This window comes from Lissotriton helveticus, chromosome 7, assembly GCF_964261635.1.
Source record: "Lissotriton helveticus chromosome 7, aLisHel1.1, whole genome shotgun sequence".
Taxonomy (NCBI): domain Eukaryota; kingdom Metazoa; phylum Chordata; class Amphibia; order Caudata; family Salamandridae; genus Lissotriton; species Lissotriton helveticus.
The window spans coordinates 471,292,597-471,316,498 of NC_136068.1; the positions used below are offsets into that span (position 1 = coordinate 471,292,597).

Below are 23,902 nucleotides of genomic sequence, written 5' to 3' on the forward strand. Positions count from 1 at the left end.
TTCGTGCAACCAATGGGTGCGCGACACAAAATAAGCTCCGCCAATGGGTGCGCGGCCCCTTCGTGAGACAGTTCCCACGCTCCGGCGCTCACCCCTCCTTTAAAATTTCAGCTCCGCTACCCGCCCGCTGCTTCTACCAATCCCAGCGCGGCACAGAGTGACGTCAGAGGCGCTTCGCGACTGACTCCCTCCCTTCACAAGGTAACGGAAACTTTCTTTCTTTAAAAGTGCTCAGTGCTTGGTTATTTTACAACAAATACACATTCGCCACAGTGCTCAAGTGTCTAGACAGAGAAAGAATTCTTTTACTGCAAGTAAAGTACTTCCATCTACTTTTCACTCGCTGCGGGCAGATCTCTTCCGCCTACCCTTCACTCTAGCATTGGTGAACCTGTTATTCCCCTAAACTCATCCACTTCTTTCCGGGATATATTCCGAGTTTAAGGTTTCTCAGCGGACCCCTCTGCTTTCACGCTAGCTCCGAGGAACCTGCTACTCTTCCGATGTGACCCTTACTAGGTTACGCCACTATGGGAATTTTGCCAATGAACCCCGTTACTGTCATTTATTCACACATGTATTCAGAAAACCCTAGTTAGTGCTTCCCGGTTATCCTAACCTGCACCTAACTTTCCTCGAACCTGTGACCTCAGGACAATGGATTCTATTCACCACTTGCCCTTTCAATTCCCCGGGGAGTTCGGACAACACTTAACGATTCGATTTACAAATGCATGGATTAGTACATATAACAATATAAGAACAAGAATAATGACAATACAAAAATTCATGAATTATTTTTACAAGATATTATTCGTGCGTATTCACAAGAGATTGATCAGGTCTCTTAGAACAGCCGCTCTTATAGCAGCATTAATATAATAGCAGCTTCCGACTTAACTAGTCCAACTAATCCCTGCCTTACTCTCAACTAGTCCCTAACCATCCTCTAGCTACCAGAAAACTGATAGAGCGCGCGAGGCCACCCGGCCAATAGTTTCCGCCGTTTCCGGCTTCAGGGCCCATATACTTTCCAAATCACCATATACATCGATCGGGTGACTTCACGAGCTCTACCAGGTTGATGTGTGTGTGTTCCCTGCTACCAATTTTCGGTGCACCCGACTTACCATCCACCGATGTGAGTGCCTAATGACCACAATGAATCAGGGAGCTAGCTGTAAAGGAAAGGCAGCAAAATACAAACCCAACCAATAACATTCAAATACTGTTAAAATGACCACGGACAACTGGAAGTTTTAAAATGTTTATCTAAAGTTCAATATTTTCTTGCATGAGGTACAGTAAAATAAGGCAATCAATAACCAAGATAACGTAAATCACATAAGCATGAAGAAATAATGACAGAGTAATCATCAAGGTACTAAATAAAATGTAGCGAGAAAATACTATGCAAGTCAGTATTATCTAGACAGGGATAGACTAAGTGTGGGTGACTATAGGAGAGCTTATAATGAATAACACGCTTCACTTAAGGTGAAAGGGCCTTTGGACAATCTAGGCAACGAAGTTCTAGACCATATCAGGAAATGACACACTGCTATGCAAAATATAATTTCTAACAAATGAGAAGGCATAGGAATAACTTTGCAAAAATTATAAATGACTTTCAATAGTTGCAGAAAGGCATGGAAAATATCACATATGCAATGTTGAACTTTATTAAAGCAAAAGTTAGAAATTCAGAAGGTGCAAGAATTTCAAGAGGTTCAGAGTAATATTTACCTAGAAAGGTGTGGAAACCAAACCCTGGCCACGGGTCAGTTAAGGACAGGAAACCCTCAAGGAAGGATACCCCTCAAAGGACAGCAGGTGCAGAATGGACACCCAGGATAGGACAGGATACCCTCGGAATAGGAATCAGGACAGGACCCTCAGGACAGGACAGCAAACCCTCAGGACAGGACCCTCTTCAGGACAGGACCCTCTTCAGGACAGGACCGGAACCCACAGTTCGGAAGCAACGCCTGCGCTCCACCCGCTCTGCAGCTATCGATCAAGACCCCGATTGGGTCAGCGAACTCCCAGCTAAGTGCCTTGCCAGCACTTTAAGGTTCAGTAGAACCTTAGTCTATGGTCAAATTCGGACAGAGTGCTCCGCAGTGCTCTGTATTTTCAGTCACCTATTGAGTGCGTTGGGTCAGTGACAGGTCAGCTAAACCAGACAAGTCGGACGGTTCACTAGGTGAACCCATGGTAGATATACAGTTTGGGGACAGTGTACCACCCCCCAATGTTGCAAAGTGTCAGAATCCCTCAATTTCGATTGGTCCTAAGGTAGGGTTTGGGTAACACACCAATCACAATACACGATTTGAAGCCTTCATTAACATATTTGGGTACCGCCTAGCAGGTTTGGGGTTCCCAGGAGAAACTGTGCAGAAACACAATGATAATTTAACATTGTATCATATGAGGAGCAACATTCGCTGTTCTCGCAGGGCAGAGGTGACTTTCTCAGGAGCATCTCGCCCATCACTGCCAACTGGCTATGTTCCATCAGCCAAGGTCCCTCGTGCTGCCGAATGTCGCACAGGCGCAGAAGGGACCTCCAATATGGCTCTCCTCTCACTCAGACCCCCATTTCCCGCGGTACATGAAAAGTAAGCGAAAACAAATTAATACATAATAATGTCATTATGAAAACACATCACAGGGTTTGTACTTTTAACTCATCATCAAGAAATAAACTTATTGCATCTAAATGTTAGCTACATTGATACGGACACAAGAGCAGTGGCACGAGCAGTACCACATGATAAGCACAGCTATGAATTACGCATGCGCATAACTTTCCCTCCACTTCTGCAGACGCGTCAGGACACGTGAGTGTGGCTGACGCATGCGCAGTAACTAAAATACAAGCGGCGGCCATTTTTAGGGACACGGATTAATTCATTAGAAATACACATAGGCAAGCTTCGGGAACTTTGCCTAAACAAAATAAATGTTAGTAAAACATACACTTTTGTTACCTTATTACACATAAACGAGGTTCTTGATTTCGGCAAGCCGCAAAATATGCGAAGCTTTGCTTCATCAGTACCACTATGGATTGATAGAGCTGCAGGTTCAAAAGCGCAGCTGCGCACACCCCCCCCCCCCCCCCACGTTTAACATCCGTAGTGAATTATTCAGACCCTCCAGGATATCGCGATTTCGCAATTTGCAGCGAAATCGGCACTTTTGTAAAAATGCCGCGATTTTTACGAAAGTAAGTGCCTGCTAAATCGGCACTTTTGTAGAAATCACAGTATTTTTACAAAAGCTAATCCATGTCCTGTAGTCTAGAGGAAGAAGTGAAAGATTGTGACCCCACTGAGGACGTGAGTGACAGGCACACCCCAAATAACTCTTCACCTGCACCCAAACCATGAGAAATATGTTTATATAATTAACACAGTTCACCGCACATCACAGTTCAACAGCGTGTACATAAATCAGGATTATGTAGAGCATTACGGATTATGTAGAGCATTACGGATTAAGTTTTTTTTTACAAGAATTACTGATAGTTATTTTACAAGAATCCTTCTGGGCCTGAAGTGACCTGGCTCGTGAGGAGCAGAGCACCCCGCAAAGAGGTCAAAGGCGCTCACGAAGCCGTGCACACCGGAAGCACGTGTCACAACATGTCTGGGTTCACGGCATCCCGTGACCCCCTCGGTCAGGGAGATTGACAGGCCGGTGGGCGGGTTGCAGCGGGGCCCATCCAGAGAGCCCTGTGCCCAAACACTGCCACGTCAGCGCCCGGGCCATTAATGCGCCTCCACACCCCTGACCGCTTGAACCCGCGCAGAGTGGGGACGGCGCAGTTCAAATAAACAGTAGCGCCCTGAGATGGGCCACGGGCCTTCTACGCGCTCCGTGTGCCGAGTTCGCATGTGGGGCTGATTACCTCGGAGCCAAGGCGGGCTGGGCAGAAAGGCTGGCAGGAAATGCAACGGGCTGGGGTGGAAAAGGTACCCTGGCGAGGGTCGTTCAGGATGCAAAGATGAAACTATGGGTTTTGGCAAGTGGCTTCTACATCAGTGGCTGGGTCAAGTGCGCATTTCAGCTTTTATATTGGCAAGCACCACTTAACCCAATTGTGTGATCTTGGGCAAATCACCAGATATCCGTGTGGAGGCTGCACCGAAATTCCATTGCCCAACAAAAATGTGTCCGGCTCACAAACAGATGAACTGCATTTGTGAAACGTACAGCCTTGTGAGCTAATGTATTCTATCAAGAAACGTGCCATATTCTAGTATGCTTTAACATTTAGTTAAGGGTAATAGTATTTGTGTAAATGAAGTGATGCTGCTGTTTTCTGTAATGCAATTGAATATTTGGAGTGGGAAGTGGAAAAGTAGACTGCCATCTTAGAATGGTCCATGTTTATCTTAGAGAAAGAATCACAATACGTTTTAGGCTAACCAAGCTTTTAAAAGGAAGTTTATAATCAGGGTTACTGGAATGATGTGGCAGTAGAAGGCTAAATTATGCAGTAGGGTTGAGTAATTTTGTTGGCGATAAAGGGCAAATTTTGCGGTATAATGTAGCAAATTTGTCATTGGATTATGTCATTATTTCGGTACTTTTCAACTTGGTAACACTCTATGGGCATTGGATGCACCTCATTAGTACCAGTTTAACACCTCGATATAGCTTCATGTTGTTAAATAACTAAAAAAGCTAAGATATCTGTTTGTTGTAGGAAAAATGGCCAAATAAAATGCAGCAAAATTGCCACTAAATTTCCATATTTGTGCCGCTAAATTTCCATTTTTGTGCCGCTAAATTTGCGAATCCATGCCGCTATATCCTGGGGGGTCTGATTATTGCACCTAATGTAGAGCAGGGGCTCTGGATGGTATGAAGGATTGCTAAGAGAGCGGATGTGGGGGGGGGGGGAGGGGGGGCTATTGCTTCCAGCAATAGGCAGAGCAGAGATGAATGGGTGAAAACACAAAGCTTTGCTAACAAGTAAATGGTCTTTTAAAGCGGAGACCAGGCAGGACAAGTAAGGAGCAGGGGCATAAACAACGGTCCCAAAGAGGTTTAGTATAATTTAAGCAATTACATCTCAGGTGTAATTTATAAAAAAAATAAAGGTAAACAGAAGTGGAGACCGCTGCACAACAACAGTGTAACACGAGGTTTGCAATTTGCTTATCTTTAGAATGAGGGCCATGTTTCCAGAATGGGGGTCAAGAAAGTTGTTCTATGCAACTCCCGAACAAAATACTGCCGGCCACGGCACAATCAATCCATTATTTCGCTCTCTGGGATGATAAAACGAGTACCACTTATGTGGGTACAACTGTGTCAACGCCTGTTATTTACACTGTTCCGTCTGCAGATGAGACACACACAGGAAGATTGATAGATACTTACATTAAACATTTTACACCATCTGTAGAAGACGACTCCACGATTCCCAATTTTATTTTCCAATTGTGTTTTATTTTTCACTAATCAATGTAAAATGTATTAAAACGCACACTTTTGGTTTTATAAATTGGTCTAATAATGTGATAATCAATCTTCGTTTCACTTCCGAAAAAGGGGGATCTTTGACAGCACTGACGCCGCTATACTCCAAAACCAAGGAATGGAAGGGGGGACAGCAGAGAGGACAAAGAAGTAATGGATGGGGTGGCGTAAGGAAGAGAGAGAAGAGAAAGAAGGAATGGAGGGGGAGAGGGGAGGACGCAATGAAGGGGAGACAGCCGAATATGGAAATGAGGAATGGAGGAGAAAACCCTCAAGGAAAAAGAAAGCTGGAGAATGAAGGAAAGTAGAAGGATACAAGGAATAGAAAGGGGGAGATAAAGAGAAAGGAGGAAAAGAGGCAAGGGAGGGAGAGACAGGAGAGAAGAGAAAGGAGAGGGGAATGAGTAAAGGCTCATCGAACGGGAAAGGAGAAGACAGAATGGAGGGAGGAGTAAACAAATGTGAGACCTATTGCAATACGCATATATTTATGAATATATATTAAATTACTGCAAACGGACAGACTCAATTTTAAATAGTTTATTAAACGGGTGACTTAATGCGGAGGGTTGTTTGAATAAAAAAAGTTCAGAATTCAGACCTTTTCAGGTTGAAGAAAGTAGAGTAACTGGGGGTGCTCTGCACGGAGACAGTGCTTTAAGAGTGGGAGAAACCTTGCGAGGAAACAGCAGAGTAGTTACGGTCTCAAACAGGAGAATGATCACGTCGGTGTTTGCATTTTCGTCCGAGGGGGCGGGGGGAGGGTTACATGGGCTACCACTGTTGCCATTTCTCATACTGAGGTAGTGTGAAGGGCAAACCATGTTTCTCAAATGCAGACCGCTCAGATCTCAGAAAAAAACAGACAGATACGTTTTGGGGATATTGTTTCTTTAGTTTTGCCTGTCAGGTCTTGTTCTCTTAGTATTTTATGATTATTCAGTTCACTCTCGAAGTTCCACGCATCAGTCAGTATTCTCGTGATTGTAGGCAGCATCAAGACTAGTGCGGTCAGGCACTTACTGTTAATGCACCCAGCTAGAATCAATAGTGTTTTAGAAAATAGAGGTAAAGAAGAGATACAAGGGGGGGCCAATAGGCCCCCACGCAAGCATGGCGGGGCCCGGCCCCTCACACACCCCGTCCCTTTCGGGGCCGCTTGCCCCGCGCCCTCGCCCCGGAAGTACTGGTGTGCTTCCGGGGCGAGGGGGCGGGGTCGCGGCGGCGAAAGGGTTAAAAGCCTGGGGAGCGCGGGAAGCGGCCTCTTTGTGCCCGCGCTCTCAGGCTCGCTCCTCGCCCCACCGTGGGGCCGTGTAATTTTCTCTTGTTTTTTATTTCAGGTGCCGGCGGATTCTAGGGGCTTCGGTGATCGCCTGGTTCCAGCCGACGTACGGCGGAAAGAACAGCGGGAGGACTCTGGTTATTTTTCTCTCGTTTTTCATTTCAGGTGCCTGAGGATTGCAATGGGCTGCGGTGATCGCCTGGTTTTTCTGCCGACGTACTGCGGAAGGACAGCGGGAGGACTGCGGTGTCGTCACGGAGCGGATTCACCATCAATCGGAACGGAGCCCGGGAGTGGGCAGGACAGTTGGGCTTTAGGTGAGCCACGGGTGCTGTGTTTTTCGTTATGCGGGGCTCTAAGGACTGGATGTCAGTTTTTTCACCTGCTCAAATGCAATCAAACCATGAGGCTTACCTAACTGAGTGTTTTGCATTATAATGAGGGGCCATCCATGTGTGTACCTTGCTATGCTAAGTTCGAACAGCATCATACATTGAAGTAGTGTCTTCGGCTACTAAATCCTATAACATGTCTCACGCAGCCATGACAAAATGATCTAAACCCACTTTTGCTCAGTCATAAATGTTGCCTCCGGGCTATGCTGACGGGGAGACGGGGGTCCGATTATGCCTGTCCGTGCCATGTGCCATGGGGGTGATTATGCCTGTCCGTGCCATGGGGGTTTGAATACTTGGGGCAGTGTGGACATGGGGGGTGCGTCGAAAAGGAGCTGACTAGTTTGTCCGTGAAAGGTGAGGCCGTTTACGAACCTTAGTTGTGTCTCACATCATATTCTAACTGGACATTACCAGTGAGGGGATTCAGCTAGAGGAATTGCACTTGACGAACAACGGGAATTGTTCTGCCAGTTGTATGTTTTGCAGGGCAATGTTAATGTTTATCGATTCTCAGTTAGTTAACAAAAGATCACTACATGATAAAGGAACGTTTAATTTCTGTGCAAGAATTTTCTTGGGGCTAGAATATCGCTGTTTATCTACATCACTTGTGGAACTCAAAAGGTTAGTACTGCTGTGTTTGTGCTGCGGCATTACCATGCGTGTCCTAATAGTTTTGTTATTACGAATGATACAGCTGGGATATTAATCCTTTCAGCACTTGTGGTATACTATGTCCTGCAGCACTAAAAGGGGCATAAGAGGCACACAGGTTCTTTGCCGCAGCCGGCATTCTGGAGTGTAAGAAATTGGGTCATAGAGTATGGCGATGTAAGCCGGTCCTGCAGGATGACGGGGCAGAGCAGGCCTGCGCTCCCAGATTTATTATATGGGTGGGATGAATTACCAGAGATAGCGCTACTCCCCCCTTCTCCTGAACTCTGATGTGGACGAACAGTGGCGAGTGCCGAATCACTCACGTCTCGGTTGCATTGAAAGGGCCGACCATAATAGGGCGCAAAAAATTTTCAGAGGGGAGAATTTATGCCACCAAGGCCGGTGTGGCGTTTGTCCTTGTGCCTGCTGTGTTTAGCACATTTTAGAGTAACATACCTCAGATTGTACTTTGTTTTCCTCTTGTGGTCTGCACACGGGTCACTTTCTGCCTGTGCAGTTTTGGCTACCTATGAATTTTGTTTGCTCGCATTTGTCGCTATTACCTCACGTAACTTAACGTCTGCTTTTGTAATCTGTTCTCGGGGACTGTTCTCATCATGTATCATTGTTGTTCTTATCGCGAAGCGCTATGTCGCCGTTGGGTAAAGTCCGCGCTATATGTAAAAGCATAAATACATAAATAAAGACCCAGGGTAGGAGCACTTTAGGGCATACAGCTGCCTTAAAAAGCAGATAAGTAAGATGGAGGGTACCACCACGTCAATAGGTTTCCCCTTCCATTGCTAATTTTGAGGAAGGCTTCGTAGGTAGCAATTTTAGACGCCGCACTGGCTGGCATGAAGATGCACGGAGGCAATCTTAACGGGTGGTGAGATTCGTTCGTGATAAATAGATTGGTTAAACGGTCTATGCTGCCATCTAGTGCGCCAATAACGTCACCACTTGCACAATGCCGCGAGAATAGACTGTCTTTGTAAAGCACATCTTTCATATGCGTGATGTTAGTCCCTGGCATGGGCCTGGGATATTAACTCCTAAACATTTAGAGATGAGTGGTGCACGGTACTGGTGTTCACTTTAGGCAAAGGTACATTAAATATTACATAATAGTGTCTCATTTCTCTAATGAACACTAATGGTAAACTTGGCTAGCCACAGCACGGGAGTGCTTGAAACAAAGCACAAACTTTTCTGCCCAGCAGAGGATTATCCAGTTCTTGTTTCATAATTGCTCCTCAGCGAAGTTTCTTTTCATACATTAGTGGGTAATGATAATTACCGATCATGCCCCGGGACCTGGGTCATCAGTTAGCGGCTACTGGGTGTCTCCCTTTGTCAGACATTTATCTCTATAGAACTGAGGGTTGGTGGATAGAGTATTACTGCACGTGGGCGACAGAGGTTTCTGTACACTAAGTTCTAGCCTGTCCCTACCTTTTACGTCAATTATGCTTAAATTGCCATTAAAACACATATCTTGGGAGTAAGGTGGAAACAGGATAGGCTCAACTCCTTTCTGTTTAAAGAGCCACAATGGAATAATATTTCATGCTAGAAGTGACGTAATTAGTCCAGTTCAGTTTCAAATGCCCAGAGTGGATGTATTACTGTTTACACGTTTATATCAAGTACTGTTTTGCTCCAGTTTGGTGGTGAAGGGTTGCGCGATGGTTAGAGTGGCAGACCCTGATGCAGAGGTCTAGCCCGGGACCAGGGGTCAATCCCCTGTCTTGGGGGTTTTGGGCTCAAGTTACCAGCAACTGCCAGCCTCTGATGTTCACAAATTTTCATTTAAGTACAATAGTGGGGTAGGATAAGTACTATCCCAGATCCTATCACACCTGTTTACAAGCAAGTTGGTCCAGGGAATTGTTGACCGGGGGACCACCTGCTACTGGGGATTGCAATAAGGCAGTGGGAATTTTAAGTAGAATTGTGTGGGTAGGTTGAGTACTATCCCACATCCTATCACACCTGTTTACAAACGAGTGGGTTCAGGACATAGTTGGCCAGGGTGACCACCGGCTACTGGTGATAGCAATATGGCAATGGGCCATGTTAGCTCACAAGTTATTCAAAAGGATGGGTCAGGGCCATAATAAATTGCCTGCTGAAATGGGAAGAATTTTATCTTTTTTCGTTAAATCAGGAATGTCCAATGTAGGCACAGGAGGGCTGCACCCATGACAGATTTGCAGGAAAACCAACACGCTATAAAAAATGTTATATTTAGAGGCACTGTATCTAAATGCATTTAATATGTTAATTCTAATCTCAGGGATGCCGCCCATTGTACACCTACAGTGGGGCAAGAACACGTCAAACGATCATTTGTCAGAATGGTTGAGTGCAAGGAGCATGAAAAGCTGCCCACATGGGTTTAACTACTGTGACATTAGGATAACAGTTGCTGTGCCCTCGCTGTTCCTTTATGACTCAGCGACAAGACGGTCGTGGTAGCTACTTATGTGGTAGTTAGACAATGTGACCATGATGGCTGGGCGGGCACTGCAATCTGATCCCTGCTTGACACCGTCCTTGCACTGACCCCGCAACCCCATAATAATTTTTCTGGGTGCGGGAATTTTTGGGTGTTTCCACTTCACCTGGGTATCTGCCCGCTACTTACAACGGTAACATGGCAGAGTGGTCTACGTAGTCGACAATACTAGTTCGGGGTGACCGGGGGGCTTGCTGATTCAAGTTACACTGGCGTACGTGCTTGCCTAGGCCTATATGCACTTGCATGTCAACTTAACAGCATTTGGCACTTAATTCTTCCCCACCTGTTTTTTGCCTAAGTAAGTCAGCCATACCAAAGGTCAGCCAGGAAATTGCCATTCCATAGTAGGCCTGTTAGTTTCAGGTACTTTCCCCAGAGGACATAGAGCACGCAAAAACTCACGATAGTAGAGTGGATCTAAAGAGGAAGGTCGTGACCATGCCTAAATCCCATCTCTGATACTGCTGGTGCTCTTATATGGGCAGGAGGGTCAGACAGATTTGCAGATGAACAGGGCTGAACTGGGGGAGGCAGAATGGGTTGATGAACGGTAACACATTAAACCCTGATCTGTTGAAACTAATGTTGCATCATGATTTACAATAGGTGGCGGTATAATATGAACTGATTGGACAATCAAGTGTGGCAGCGGGAGGGCCACCTGTTACTTGCAACTTGTTAAGGAAATGATGCTCAGTCTGGGATCATGAGAATAATATATATAGGTTACGGTTGCCCCTTAGTTATATTACGTGTTACCACTGTCAGCCACGGTCGAAGCCAACAGTCAGGCGCGAGGGGTTCGATACTTAGATTACGTATATTTCATCAAGTTGTGATTGGGTGGGTGTTAATACAAACTGACTGTTCCTTTTAAACTGATATCCTAATCATCCTTAAGGAGTCATGAGGGCGTTATGGGGTGCACTGGGGACTCCATCCTTTGTGTCACTGCACTACACACTGGGTAGTATTCGTTATTGAAGGCCATTTTACAGGGCACTCTTCGTAACACTAGTACAGTCAGGCTACAGGGGACACAAACTGAGGCGATGCGCAACACTTAGTCGGAAGTGTTTAGGAGTATGCATCTGACGCCAATTGTATCTCAAACGTAGCAAGGGATGGCAATGTAAGACTAGCACGTATACAGCAGTTATCGCCAGAAACACTAATGGTTTGTGTTTATCTTTTCCATTTATGTATGGCCGGGTCCATGGTGGATATCTGGAGTGCTCCGCATCACAACAGCTGCTACAGGTGGACAGCCCAAGGGATGCTGACGTCAGGTACAGGATGGCAAACAACAACGCAAGTGTGATGGGCGAGCGATCAAAAGACGCAAGAGGTGTCAACACAGAGTTGATTGTTTCGGTGTGTAAGCCCGTATATTGGGCTGGCGGCAGTAATGTAGCAGGATGTGGTTTCACAAAAATGGCAGTATTTGCCGTAACAGGAAAATGTATACCTACAGTAACGGCGCCTGTGCACGCAGGGCCACCAGTGTCAGCATGATATGCATAGATCACCAAATGGTAAGTGACAACGGTAGAGATGGGACAGTACACAAGGGTGTACATTCCTAGCTTCGGCAACCCCAGGAATGATAGGCCTATGCAACGCCTCATTTCCCCGGTTCAGGACGTGGGGTAAAAGTAGTACCATACACTTAAACACTTCCAGAGCGTAGTGGCTGGGTGTGGATGGTTAGCAGACTGTACAGTAGGCCAGTGGGAAGAGTAGAATGGGAGTACCAGGATACCCCCGGTCACAGCATCTGCAGGGACCCTCGAGAGGCGTGCCCCCACACCCTCGTTCATTTTAGGACATGGGGTAACGATGATAGGACCCAGATTGCACCATGGGGGGGGCTGCGTTTCCCCCCGGCTGCACGTAAAAGGGGGGGGGGAATTAGGCGAGTGCACGGAGTCACTCGGTGAAGAATCACTCGATAAAGAGGATCTACACTTGGTTGGAGAAACTATTTCCTACACATTAATGACAGAATATCCCACAAGGGGTCATCTCAGGACCAAGTAGACTAACAGTCGGCTGATAATGAGGAGTTGACGTTTATTAGAGGCTCTACTCACAGGGTGGGGGGTCCAGTGGACAGAGTCAGGGATGCCATAGGGGTAGGGAACAAAATAGCAGGGGTAGAGGGTTTTGGATTAGGAAGTTATGACCTTTCAGTGTAGGCGGTTGGGGGGGGGCCAGATAGTCGGTTAACTACCTGGCCTGTGGCGGTAAGGTCATTAATCGGTGAGCAGCATTTTAAGGTCCTTACGGGGGGGCGGACCCATTCACGAAAGGGGCCGCCCGCGGGAGGGGCCATTGGTCTCTCTCAGAACTTCAGGGGCAGGATATGATATCCCGTTTTAAAGGGTGCGGGGGAGGGAGTCTACGCTTTCCTCAGGCTGGTAGCCACCCCTCACAACACTATGACGTCACTAAGGTGCGCGAGTGTCTGGGCCCTCCTGTTATGGTTAAATGGAGTTCAGGGAGCGCACGTGGGTGTAACGTGCCCTGGGTTGCGCATGCGCATCTCCAACGTGGGAGCGCAGCTGTAAAAGGATCTGACACCGGTTGGCGACCTTGCCGTAGGACTTTATTAAAAATATTAGAATGCAGTTTAATTTTCAGGATGATTAGATTACGTTAGGAAACACGCTGTACTAGCTATTTGTTAAGGTTAGCCCATCATACCATGTCGGAACGGATGTCAATCTAATCGTCTGAAAAGTGTGCATTTTAATAATTGTCAGAAATGTTTATTTGATTAAAATTTTTGATTTGTTTTTATATTTTAATAAATACGGCCAGGGGGGGGGCCCCGTACCCCCCCTTGACTTCCAAAGACCCCCATGTGTTGACTGGTTGAATTGGGTAATTCAGTCGGTGTTCAAGGGGGGAGGTGGCCGGCAGTCCAAGACCATGATACAAGGGGGGGCCAATAGGCCCCCACGCAAGCATGGCGGGGCCCGGCCCCTCACACACCCCGTCCCTTTCGGGGCCGCTTGCCCCGCGCCCTCGCCCCGGAAGTACTGGTGTGCTTCCGGGGCGAGGGGGCGGGGTCGCGGCGGCGAAAGGGTTAAAAGCCTGGGGAGCGCGGGAAGCGGCCTCTTTGTGCCCGCGCTCCCAGGCTCGCTCCTCGCCCCACCGTGGGGCCGTGTAATTTTCCCCACCCTCCATCCCTTATTAGCAGACCTTGGGGCTTGGCAAATGGTAAGTATCAGGTTTGTCAAGGTGCCGGAATATAGGTGTAGGGGGGCTTGATCCAGTAGGCCTTGAATTTCCCGTTTACTGGAAGGTAGAACAGATTTAAACATTTTGTGCAGTGCCGTGATATTTAACCAATTCTTTCCTTAGGCCCTTTTTTCCCGCTTACAGGAGTATCTGTATATGTAGATGTTTTGTGCTTTTGCTGTGTATTAACAAATGTTATCCTTAGGCCTTTTTTCCTTTTAGAATAGCAATGTCGTATTTATTATGTGTGTCTGGCGGTAAGGTCATTAATCGGTGAGCAGCATTTTAAGGTCCTTACGGGGGGGCGGACCCATTCACGAAAGGGGCCGCCCGCGGGAGGGGCCATTGGTCTCTCTCAGAACTTCAGGGGCAGGATATGATATCCCGTTTTAAAGGGTGCGGGGAGGGAGTCTACGCTTTCCTCAGGCTAGTAGCCACCCCTCACAACACTATGACGTCACTAAGGTGCGCGAGTGTCTGGGCCCTCCTGTTATGGTTAAATGGAGTTCAGGGAGCGCACGTGGGTGTAACGTGCCCTGGGTTGCGCATGCGCATCTCCAACGTGGGAGCGCAGCTGTAAAAGGATCTGACACCGGTTGGCGACCTTGCCGTAGGACTTTATTAAAAATATTAGAATGCAGTTTAATTTTCAGGATGATTAGATTACGTTAGGAAACACGCTGTACTAGCTATTTGTTAAGGTTAGCCCATCATACCATGTCGGAACGGATGTCAATCTAATCGTCTGAAAAGTGTGCATTTTAATAATTGTCAGAAATGTTTATTTGATTAAAATTTTTGACTTGTTTTTATATTTTAATAAATACGGCCAGGGGGGGGGCCCCGTACCCCCCCTTGACTTCCAAAGACCCCCATGTGTTGACTGGTTGAATTGGGTAATTCAGTCGGTGTTCAAGGGGGGAGGTGGCCGGCAGTCCAAGACCATGTTAAGAATGGGATGCATGAACTCTCAACCACTGGTAATTACTCGGGTCAGCTTTAAAGTCCCGTTTTTTTTGCCCACAATAACATAAGCCCGTCCCGTGATCACTGCTACCGTGCATATTACAATGAAATAAGCGCCATACTGTGAAGATCCTCCGTCACCATGGGGAGATTTTTAGCAGCAATCTACTAACAGAGTACAGCGGGCCGAGTCTGCCTGGCACCACATGCCCAGCAGCTGGTGGAACTCTGGTGCAGCGGCTGCCTGGAAGAGGAGAGGAAAGCAGCGCATATAACAAAGTCAGCAAAGAGTACAGCACGGCACGCCCAGCAGCTGCCTGGGAATGGAGCAGTGACAAGTCAGCACCTATAGAAATTAGTTGTAGCACTCACTCTATAACATAAGCACGTCACATGATCACTGCTACCGTGCAGATTAAAATGACAACGCAAAATAACAAGCATTGGCCATGAAAGAGACACGGCCTCGCGGCCGTGAAAGTGATAGCGCGGCCCTGGGCAGCAACAGCAGGGGTGAATTAGGGGGGGGGGGGTCGGGGAGCAGGGGAGCGGCGTTCCTTTGACAACTGTGGCGGGCAGGCTACGGGCGTGTTCCAGCGCTGCTGACACTTTTAACCTGCAACTCAGCTGACTACGAGCTGTGTTGTGTACTTTGTGTATTTTAAACTTGTTCTGTGACTTATGCAAATGCGCCCGCATATTCAACTCTGTTAATTTGGTTAGCCAGCTCACCTCATTATTCTCGCTCTCGACCCCAGTCCGCCCCGGCAGTGTGCCGTTTGTGCGGAGGGTCCTTCCTACGAGCGACACTTCCTGCTCGGCTCTGCACCACTTCCGCCCTGCCTCTCCACCGTGCAGGTTAGCGGTCTAGTGGCTCACGTCGGACGGCATAAATGGTGACCTGGAGTAAGCGCAGCGGACGAGCGCAGCGGGAGCGCCGACTTCGCGCCGAAGTCGCGCGCAAGTCAAGCCCGTCTGCGCCCGTCCGCGGCCCGGGGCCATGCATGCTTCCCGCCGCATTACCTACTCCTCCCAGGATCTCCTCTCTCTCCATTGTTTTGCCCCTCTTGCCCCCCACGCGGCTACTATTGCCCAGACTTGTGGCATCCTGTCTTCCCTTCCTTCTCATACTTCTCCAGTTTTTATCCCTGCCCCATCTCCTCACTGTAATCCCGCCCCCACTGCCACCAGGATTAGCTCTCCAGCTGCCTGTTCCCTCTCGATTGTTTACCTCAATACCCGTTCACTCCCTAAACATCAGCTTGAAGTATTCCAATTACTAGATAACGATAAAATCGATATTCTGCTTCTCTCAGAAACCTGGCTCCATGAGGACTCTCCTCCAGATATCCTGGCCGCCATCCCTACAGGGTTCTACATTCTTCAATCTAACAGGTCCTCTGGCAGACTGGGTGGTGGTGTTGCCGCCATTATTCGTTCTAAACTACATTTCACCTCCCTTACTACCTCCATACTACATTCTGACTTACTAACTTTAAAATTCATGTCTCCTAAAATTTCCTTTACTTGTGTTTTAGTCTACCGTCCCCCGCTAATATGCACTCTTTCTCGTCCCTATTTGACGATCTTATTTCTCAGCTGGCCATCAACTCCGCCAGGATTTTGATCATAGGCGATTTTAACTATTGGCCACTAGATCCCCATGAAACTGCCTCATCAACCGAATTTACAAACCTATTACTTGGTCTTAATTTTTTGCAACATATCTCCACTGCTACCCATAACAAGGGTCATATCCTTGATCAGCTATGGACAACCAATTTGGATATTTCTCCCCCCCCTTGTACTTGGTCTGACCACTTTTTCATTTCAACTGTCACTACCCACCCGCCCTCCACTAGTATCGAATTTTTCGGCACGTAATTGGAAACACGCTGACATCCCCCTTTTTCACTCAACCCTCGCCACTACTCTCCCTAACGATCACTCTGACCTGAACTTTCAAACCACCATAGTGGATCAATGGTTGTCCCAAGCCAGCGATGTGGTTGCTCCGGTGAAAACCATCAAATCCAAACGCCCACATGACGCCCAGCGTTGGTTCACCGAACAACTCAAGGCAGATAAGCCATCTCTTAGACATGCTGAGCCCCGTTGGAGGCGAAATTATGACCCCTCATTTAAAATAATTTTCACTGATCTACTAAAATCATATAAAAAAAATCAATTATCTCGGCCAAATCCTCTTACTATTCTCAAAAAATCCTCAGTTCTGCATCAAAAACTAAAGAGATCTTTTCTATTGTGGCCGAATTTTCCCTCCCCGACCGGGTCACGGCTCAGCCCCAACCCTCACAGGCTTTGTGTGACTCCCTCAACTCATTCTTCATAGACAAGATTTCCATCATCAAAAACAATATCCCCCCCTTCCCTTTCCCATGTCAGTGTCCTCCTTCCCTTAAACCCCTGCAGTTTGCACGAATTTCCCCCCCATGTCCTTAGATGTATTCTTCTCTCTCCTGCTGGCAGTCAATTCTGGCTCCCCCCATGACTGCTGCCCTCCCCAAATTCTAAGAGACGCTTTCATGGCTTGCCCACGCCCTCCCCTCGACCTGCTCAATCGTTCCCTCGCTACAGGCTCTGTCCCCGATGCTTTCAAAAAAGCAGTGGTAGTACCCATCCTAAAAAAACCTGGATCTGACCCCACTGTTTTGGGGAATTATCGACCCATCTCCCTTCTCCCCTATTTGGGCAAGGTACTGGAGACCCATGTCACCCGCTGCCTAAGCGCCTTCATTGAGAGATCCCATTTCCTCGATGATCAGCAGGCAGGCTTCAGACCGGCCCATTCTACGGAGGCAGTGGTGGTAGCGGTCATGGACGCATTGAGACAGGGGGCGGATAAGAACTTGGCCCAGTCCCTGGTGTTGTTAGATCTCTCGGCCGCTTTCGACACGGTCGATCATGACATCTTGATCGACCATGTCAGAAATGCAGGCATCCAGGGCCCTGCCCTGTCATGGATTGGATCTTTCCTTCAACACCGCTCCCAATCAGTTCAGCTGTCCTCTTTTTCTGCCCCCCATATCTCACTTTCCTGTGGTGTCCCCCAGGGTTCTGCTCTGTCCCCTCTCCTATTCAACTTATATATGCAGCCTCTTCTTGCTTCTCTTCGTCACTCCTCTGTTACTATTTTTAACTACGCAGATGATCTGCAACTAATCTTTCCCATTGATTCTTCCCCTCTTTCTCGCTCTAACTTTCAAACTATAATGCTCACTATCTATGAGTGGATGAACTTCAGCCAGCTGAAGCTCAACCCCAGCAAGACCGAGCTGGTTTTGATTGGTGGGTCCACGAACCCCTGGAGTTCCAACTTTTGGCCCTCTGCCCTTGGTACTGCCCCCTGCCCCGTTAATACTGTGAAAAGCCTCGGCGTCATCATCTCCTGTGACCTTTCGATGAGGCCCCAAATTAATGCGGTTACCTCGGCCTGCTTCTATCATCTTCGGAGAATCGGGAAAATCCGAAGGTATCTATCTCCGGAGGCTCTCATTCTAGTCATTATGGCCCTTGTCACCTCACGTATCGATTACGCCAACTGTCTGTACGTGGGATCCCTGCATACCACCTTCACCGGCTCCAGCTGGTACAAAACCAGGCTGCCAGACTGGTCTTCCAACAGCCGAAATACCAACACGTCACACCTTTATTGGAAAGACTTCACTGGCTCCCGGTAGCGTACCGCTGTATTTTTAAAATGGGTTGCACCGTCTTTAAATCTCTATCCACTCCCGCTCCTGCTTTTATCTCTCTCAGTCTCCACCCCCACGTTCCATCACGACACCTTAGGTCCTCTGCCCAAAACCTCTTGATCACTCCCAGGTTTAAACGTAAGAAACACGGTGGTGCTTGTTTTTCTTTTCTTGCCCCTTCTACTTGGAATTCTTTCCCCCTCTCCATTCGCCTTGCCCCGGACTACATCACTCTCCGTAAACTTCTGAAGACTCACCTGTTCCGTCTGGCTTACGACTAGCCTTTTTCACCCCCTGAGTCCCCCCCACTTGTCTTGAGCGCCATGAAACCAATTGGTGTACGTGTGCGGTAACAAGCATTTTTTAACATAACATAACTTTGAAGTCGGCGGGAGGGAATTGGGGTGTGAGGAGAAGTGAGGCCCAGCGCGCGCTGGGGAAGCTTCAGATGCTGTGGCAGGTCTGATGCGATGATGTGAGGCGGCTCGGGGAGCAAATGGCAAGCGAGTGCACGGGCACATGCACTCTGCGTAATCCGCCTGCCAAAGCCCCTTGGTCAGCTTTCGCGATCCAACTCTGTCTCGAGCTGCAATGTGCTTGCTCATTGGGAGGTCGAGACCTAAAAATTAAAAAAAAGATGTGGTTTTTCTATTTTGTACATCCCTCAAGGTTTGTAATTGTCCCATGTCTGTTCAAGTCAGACTGCAGGATGAACGCCTTGTTCCAAGTATGTTTTTCATCTCATTGTTCTTCTGTATTGCACGTTTGATGGAGGCACCACCAGTAATATTCCATTGGAGCGTGAACATCTCCTGTATCTGGTTTTTACACGCCTGTCCTTTGTGGTTTAAAGTCCTAACTTCACTCCTCAAAGCTGGATTATGAATTCTCTGCTGCTGAAATTCCTCACATCTGTGGAGTAGTTGATGTCCAAGTTCATTTCAGAAGCAACTCCTAGTCTTCACATGAGATTTTGCTGTTTCACCCTCACAGCAATTCCATTCCAGCAATATATGCCAGTCTACTCTCGATATCCTCCAACTTAGTTAAGTCACTACAAGGCCTGGTTGTGTCGATGTCCCCAAGCATCGATCATGGTCAACTAAAGGGTTGTTTTACAAAGTAAGTGGATCACCATCTCACTTTTTATTTGACTTTAATCCCATGAAGGATGGACCCAATGAGCAAGGCCTTCAGATCGTTCAACCAAAATTCCATCCCCCCCCCCACCTCCCAGACTACCCAGGTAAAGAAATACATTTTTTCCTCCGGATTTTATCATAGACTTGAATACAACCAGAGTAACCACTTTTTCCAATAAGGTTGGAAAAACAAAGATGGATTGCTAGAACCCAGAGCATGCAGAGTACACACCACTGTGGCAGATCCTATATCCAAAGCACAGATATTATAAACACTGGACAGTGGTCTCCTAGAAGCCTCTTGAGCAAACAAATCCGCTAGCAGCCTTTGACTAAACAGGTATGCTTCAGTTAACATTGAATAAATCAAACATTCAGCTGAAACTTTTTTACGTGGGGTGGGGGGCGGGGGGGGGGTTAAGATTTTACAAACATAGGTAATCCCAGGAGGGCAAGTTAACAAGTAAGTACAATTTCTGTCAGAGCTTCCTTTCTTGATATATACCCGAATCAGGCAAAACAAAATTCTGTTTAGATCTTTACTATCCAAGCTACAAGAAGCACCAAAAGGTAGACTCTTGGTTTCTGTGGATTTGTTGTGCAGGTTATGAACTTCATTGGAGACTTGGGCAGAGACCGGACCAGAAGACTGATTAAACTCAAGGAAGGAAAGACCAAGAGGGTTACGTTTAAAGTGATCCCTAGAAAAATAAAACAATGTGATTTGCATATTGAAGTAATCTTTAATGCAGCTATATGGTCCCCTTTTGCATGCATGACATGTACAAGGCTCAAAGAACAGGATAGTTTGTCATCCATGTAAGCAGCCAGGATGTAGAACACTTGAAGTTTGCAAAACATACAATGTTGTAGCTTTAATGGTGAGCATATGTAAATATTGGAATGTGTTGCATTGGTACCAACTGTTGAAAAATACCACCAGACAAATGAACACATTTTAACTTTAGTGCCATAGGACGTCACTGCAAATTGGTTAAAAAATAAGTAAACGCACTCATTACTAGTACAAATGCCACAATCAAATGTAGAATCGGGCTGCAGACAGCAAAAATTAAATCGGGTTATGTCTCACTCATAACTTTTAGACACAAGTCCTTTGGCTTTAGAAACAACTAAACACAACCTAAAATGATCAAAGGATTCAGGTTAGTCTGAAAATGGAGACTTCATGCTAGACCTCATACTAGGTTTCTCACCAGGCTATAAAAATTGACACAATGTGACCTTTAAATCAAGTCACCATTGGATGGTGGTGATATTTAAGAAAAGTAGCTATCTGAAAGGATACAAGCCACAGGAGCTCCACGTCAACGCAGCAATGCTTTACCAATGTGAAGCTAGAGAACCAGACTCCAGCTATCAACAAGGATTTGGAGACAACACAAAGTAATTTTATCACCCATAATTATAGCGCCACTCAAATATGCTATACTCCACAGAAATGTAGCTAAGCCTGGAGTAAAGTTGTGCGCGCATCTCTGGTGTACTTACACTTGTATTCTTGCATTTTTTCTTGTAACTCTTTCGACGCTCCTCTTTTTCGTTTGTGGTCGGCATCCTCAAGCTTTAGCGAAGCAAAACTCAGTCACTTTTCAGCCTGGTTTTAAATTCAGGAGGGAGATGTATATCAATAAGTGGTAAACTTACTACAGTGAAAAACAGAGGAGAGGGACTACAAAGGAAGAAAATGTATTTTGCAAGAACGACTAGACCATTAGAGTGTATCAGCAGGAGATAATGCCACCCAACTCAAAGCTTTACTTATGTTATGAATTAAAGTACTGATTATTGGTTTAAACATTCATACCAGAGATATAGCCATCAAGATGTAAACTAGGGTTTGCCTAGACAGCCTACTGCCCCCTAGTTAATCTTACTCATTCCAGTCCTTGCCCATGCGAGACGTCTCAAGTTTACAGTTGGCTACAACACGGGTGGGACACAAATCAATTTGCTTATGTAAACCCAGTCACTTCCCATAAGGAATTTCTTCCTTTAGTTTTACAAACCCCTTCCTAGTCCAGGTAACTGGAGTTTAAAATCTGGTACATTTTAATTGAGCCAACTGGACCAACCCCCCTGTTAAAAATTATATTTAAAAACAATTTTCTGTTGGCATGTAGACACCTTGTCATATGATACATTCCCAACCAAATCCATTCACCACTCCCAACCAAGAACACACCCTAGTTACCTACACACCTTTTTCTCCCTATAAAATACTCTAAGACAATCACCCCATCACAAAAATTTTAAACAAAATGCACACTGAATTGCCAAGATCAGCCACAAGAGCCCAAGAAAAGCTGCTGTGGACCCCTCCACATGTAAATAAAAAAATACTATATACCCACAGCCAAGTACTGAGACCCCAAAAGGGATAACCTGCTGCACCACAAGTTGAAAACCCCAAAGAAAGCTCCATGAAAAGCTCTCCATTCACAAATACTCCAAGAGAAACTGCTGACTCCCAGTGAGGAGTGAGACTTCACTCCCCAGAGGTTCCCCTGGGAAATGTAGAACTAAAGTTTCCCCCAGTCCATGTGCAACTCACCCAGACCAAGCGTTACGTTAATGCTTCTCTAGGCACCTGCTAAGCAGAGATGCTCCTCTTGTGGAAAGTGTCCTCCAGCCAACCTGGACAGACATCACAAGCAGCAACAAGAACCACGCCCCTATCTGCTGAAGTCCTTGTGGCAACAGTGCAGAGAACTCCAAGGTCTTTGAGTAGTAACCATTTTAGTAAAACAACCTGGGCCTCTTGCTTCACTCCCTTCCTTCCTGAAGCATAGGTGCTCCATCCACTACAATCAGAGTTTCCTACATTACTTAGAGTGCTGGACTCCACCAAAATAGAAGACACCAGGGGACCTGCAACCAGCTGGTGGGAGAGAAGTCGGCCCACTCCCAGAAGAACACCAATCAAAACTAAACTTAAAGACTTAAACCAGGGACCTCCCCACCCAAATAAAGTATGCACTAACCGTCAACACAGACAAAAAAAATCTATTCATTTACATAAGAGTTAATACACAATAGTTATGGGTCAGGAAGCCCTGGTCAACCACATGCAATCACAAACCCCTCTCCCTTTTCCAGGATTCCATAAAGGAGGACACCCCAGTCCATGTATGCACTCATGGGACAGCACAACCCCCATGCCAACAGTAACTCAGTGCATTGTGGGAGCTGTAGTCTTGGTTTATTTTATATTGACCCAATTGGCTTGGTCACAATGGTATGCAAAAGCAAAGTTCAGGAATGGAAAAGTTATGTCCAAGTGACATTCATTGGCTGGCCTAGATATCGCCCATCAAATCCATTCATCGTCTCCCACCAAAAAGCACGCGCCAGTTAACCGTACACTATTTTCCCATAAATACAACACTTTCATAGACGGTCACCCCTTCGCACCATTCCAAACATGTAACAAACAATGGCAAAGGGGTTTCCAAGAAAATTTGCCAATCCGAGTCAAAGCTAAAACTGCAGTTGTCCCTATTAAAAATGTAGTTTATTCACAAAATAACCACTATCCGCCTACCAAGTAACCTCTCAAGGTGACGGCCCACTTCATGTTTGACCCCAAGTAGTACACATGAAAATGTTTCTCCATGCACTACCACTCCACTCCAGGAAACACCATCACTCGAGTTCCACTCAAGAACCTCCCCCTTAGGAAAGGCAAAGCTATTAACCTACAGCGGTCCTTGTGTAACTAATTAATTCACACCAGCTATTGGTATGCATTTTGGGATTTGTGGTCCTTCACATCGTAAAATCAGAACTGCAAGTACCAGCATGCAAAGCAAAAACCTCTGAAATAAGTTCAGCTCAAGCACATTGTTAAACCAATGCACCGCTAGCACAAAGGACCACACTATGTACCAAACCTGGGGATTAATTAACACCCAGCTTTAGCGGGAGTGGATGTCACTAGACAATTCTGTGTAATAGAAAGCATGGGCAGGGGTTTATGGCTCCTTAGACTAGGATTGGAGAGACTGGTCTGAAAGAAGCTCATAAGCACGACCTCTTGTAATGGAAAGAAGGGAGGAGAGTTGGAATGGATGTTAGAAGTGTGGAAAGATTATTGTAGAGATGGCTGGAAAGGAGAATAGAGGTATGTATGTGGAGAAGGGAGAGTGCAGAGAAGAATAGAAAGGGACGCCAAGATGGAGGATGAAGGGGGACGAGTGAAAAAACAGATGGATGTTGACTGATAAGTATAAATAGAGAGAAAGAAAAAAAAAGGTAGATAGAAAAGATTAATCATGGAAGGAAAACGGGTAAAATGGATGGCGAAGGAAAGCAGGGTGGACAGTGGAATGGCAAGAAGGAAAGATGATAGATGAAATAGGAACAAAAGTATAAATAGAGAGAAAGAAAAAAGGTAGATAGAAAGGAGTAATCATGGAAGGAAAACAGGTCAAATGGATGGAGAAGGAAAG

At 46.5% G+C, this 23,902-nt stretch overlaps 1 protein-coding gene across 1 annotated transcript in view; it reads right to left on the reverse strand.

Annotated features, from left to right (window-relative positions):
* LOC144768626 (importin subunit alpha-5-like) overlaps positions 1–22,998 on the reverse strand; it is a 92,410-nt gene extending 69,412 nt beyond the window's left edge. Inside the window, exon 1 of the mRNA XM_078652436.1 lies at positions 20,943–22,998. Coding sequence (XP_078508562.1) covers positions 20,943–21,008 — 66 coding nt within the window. The 5' untranslated portion in view covers positions 21,009–22,998. The remainder of the gene's footprint in view (positions 1–20,942) is intronic.
* Positions 22,999–23,902: the final 904 nt, after the last annotated feature.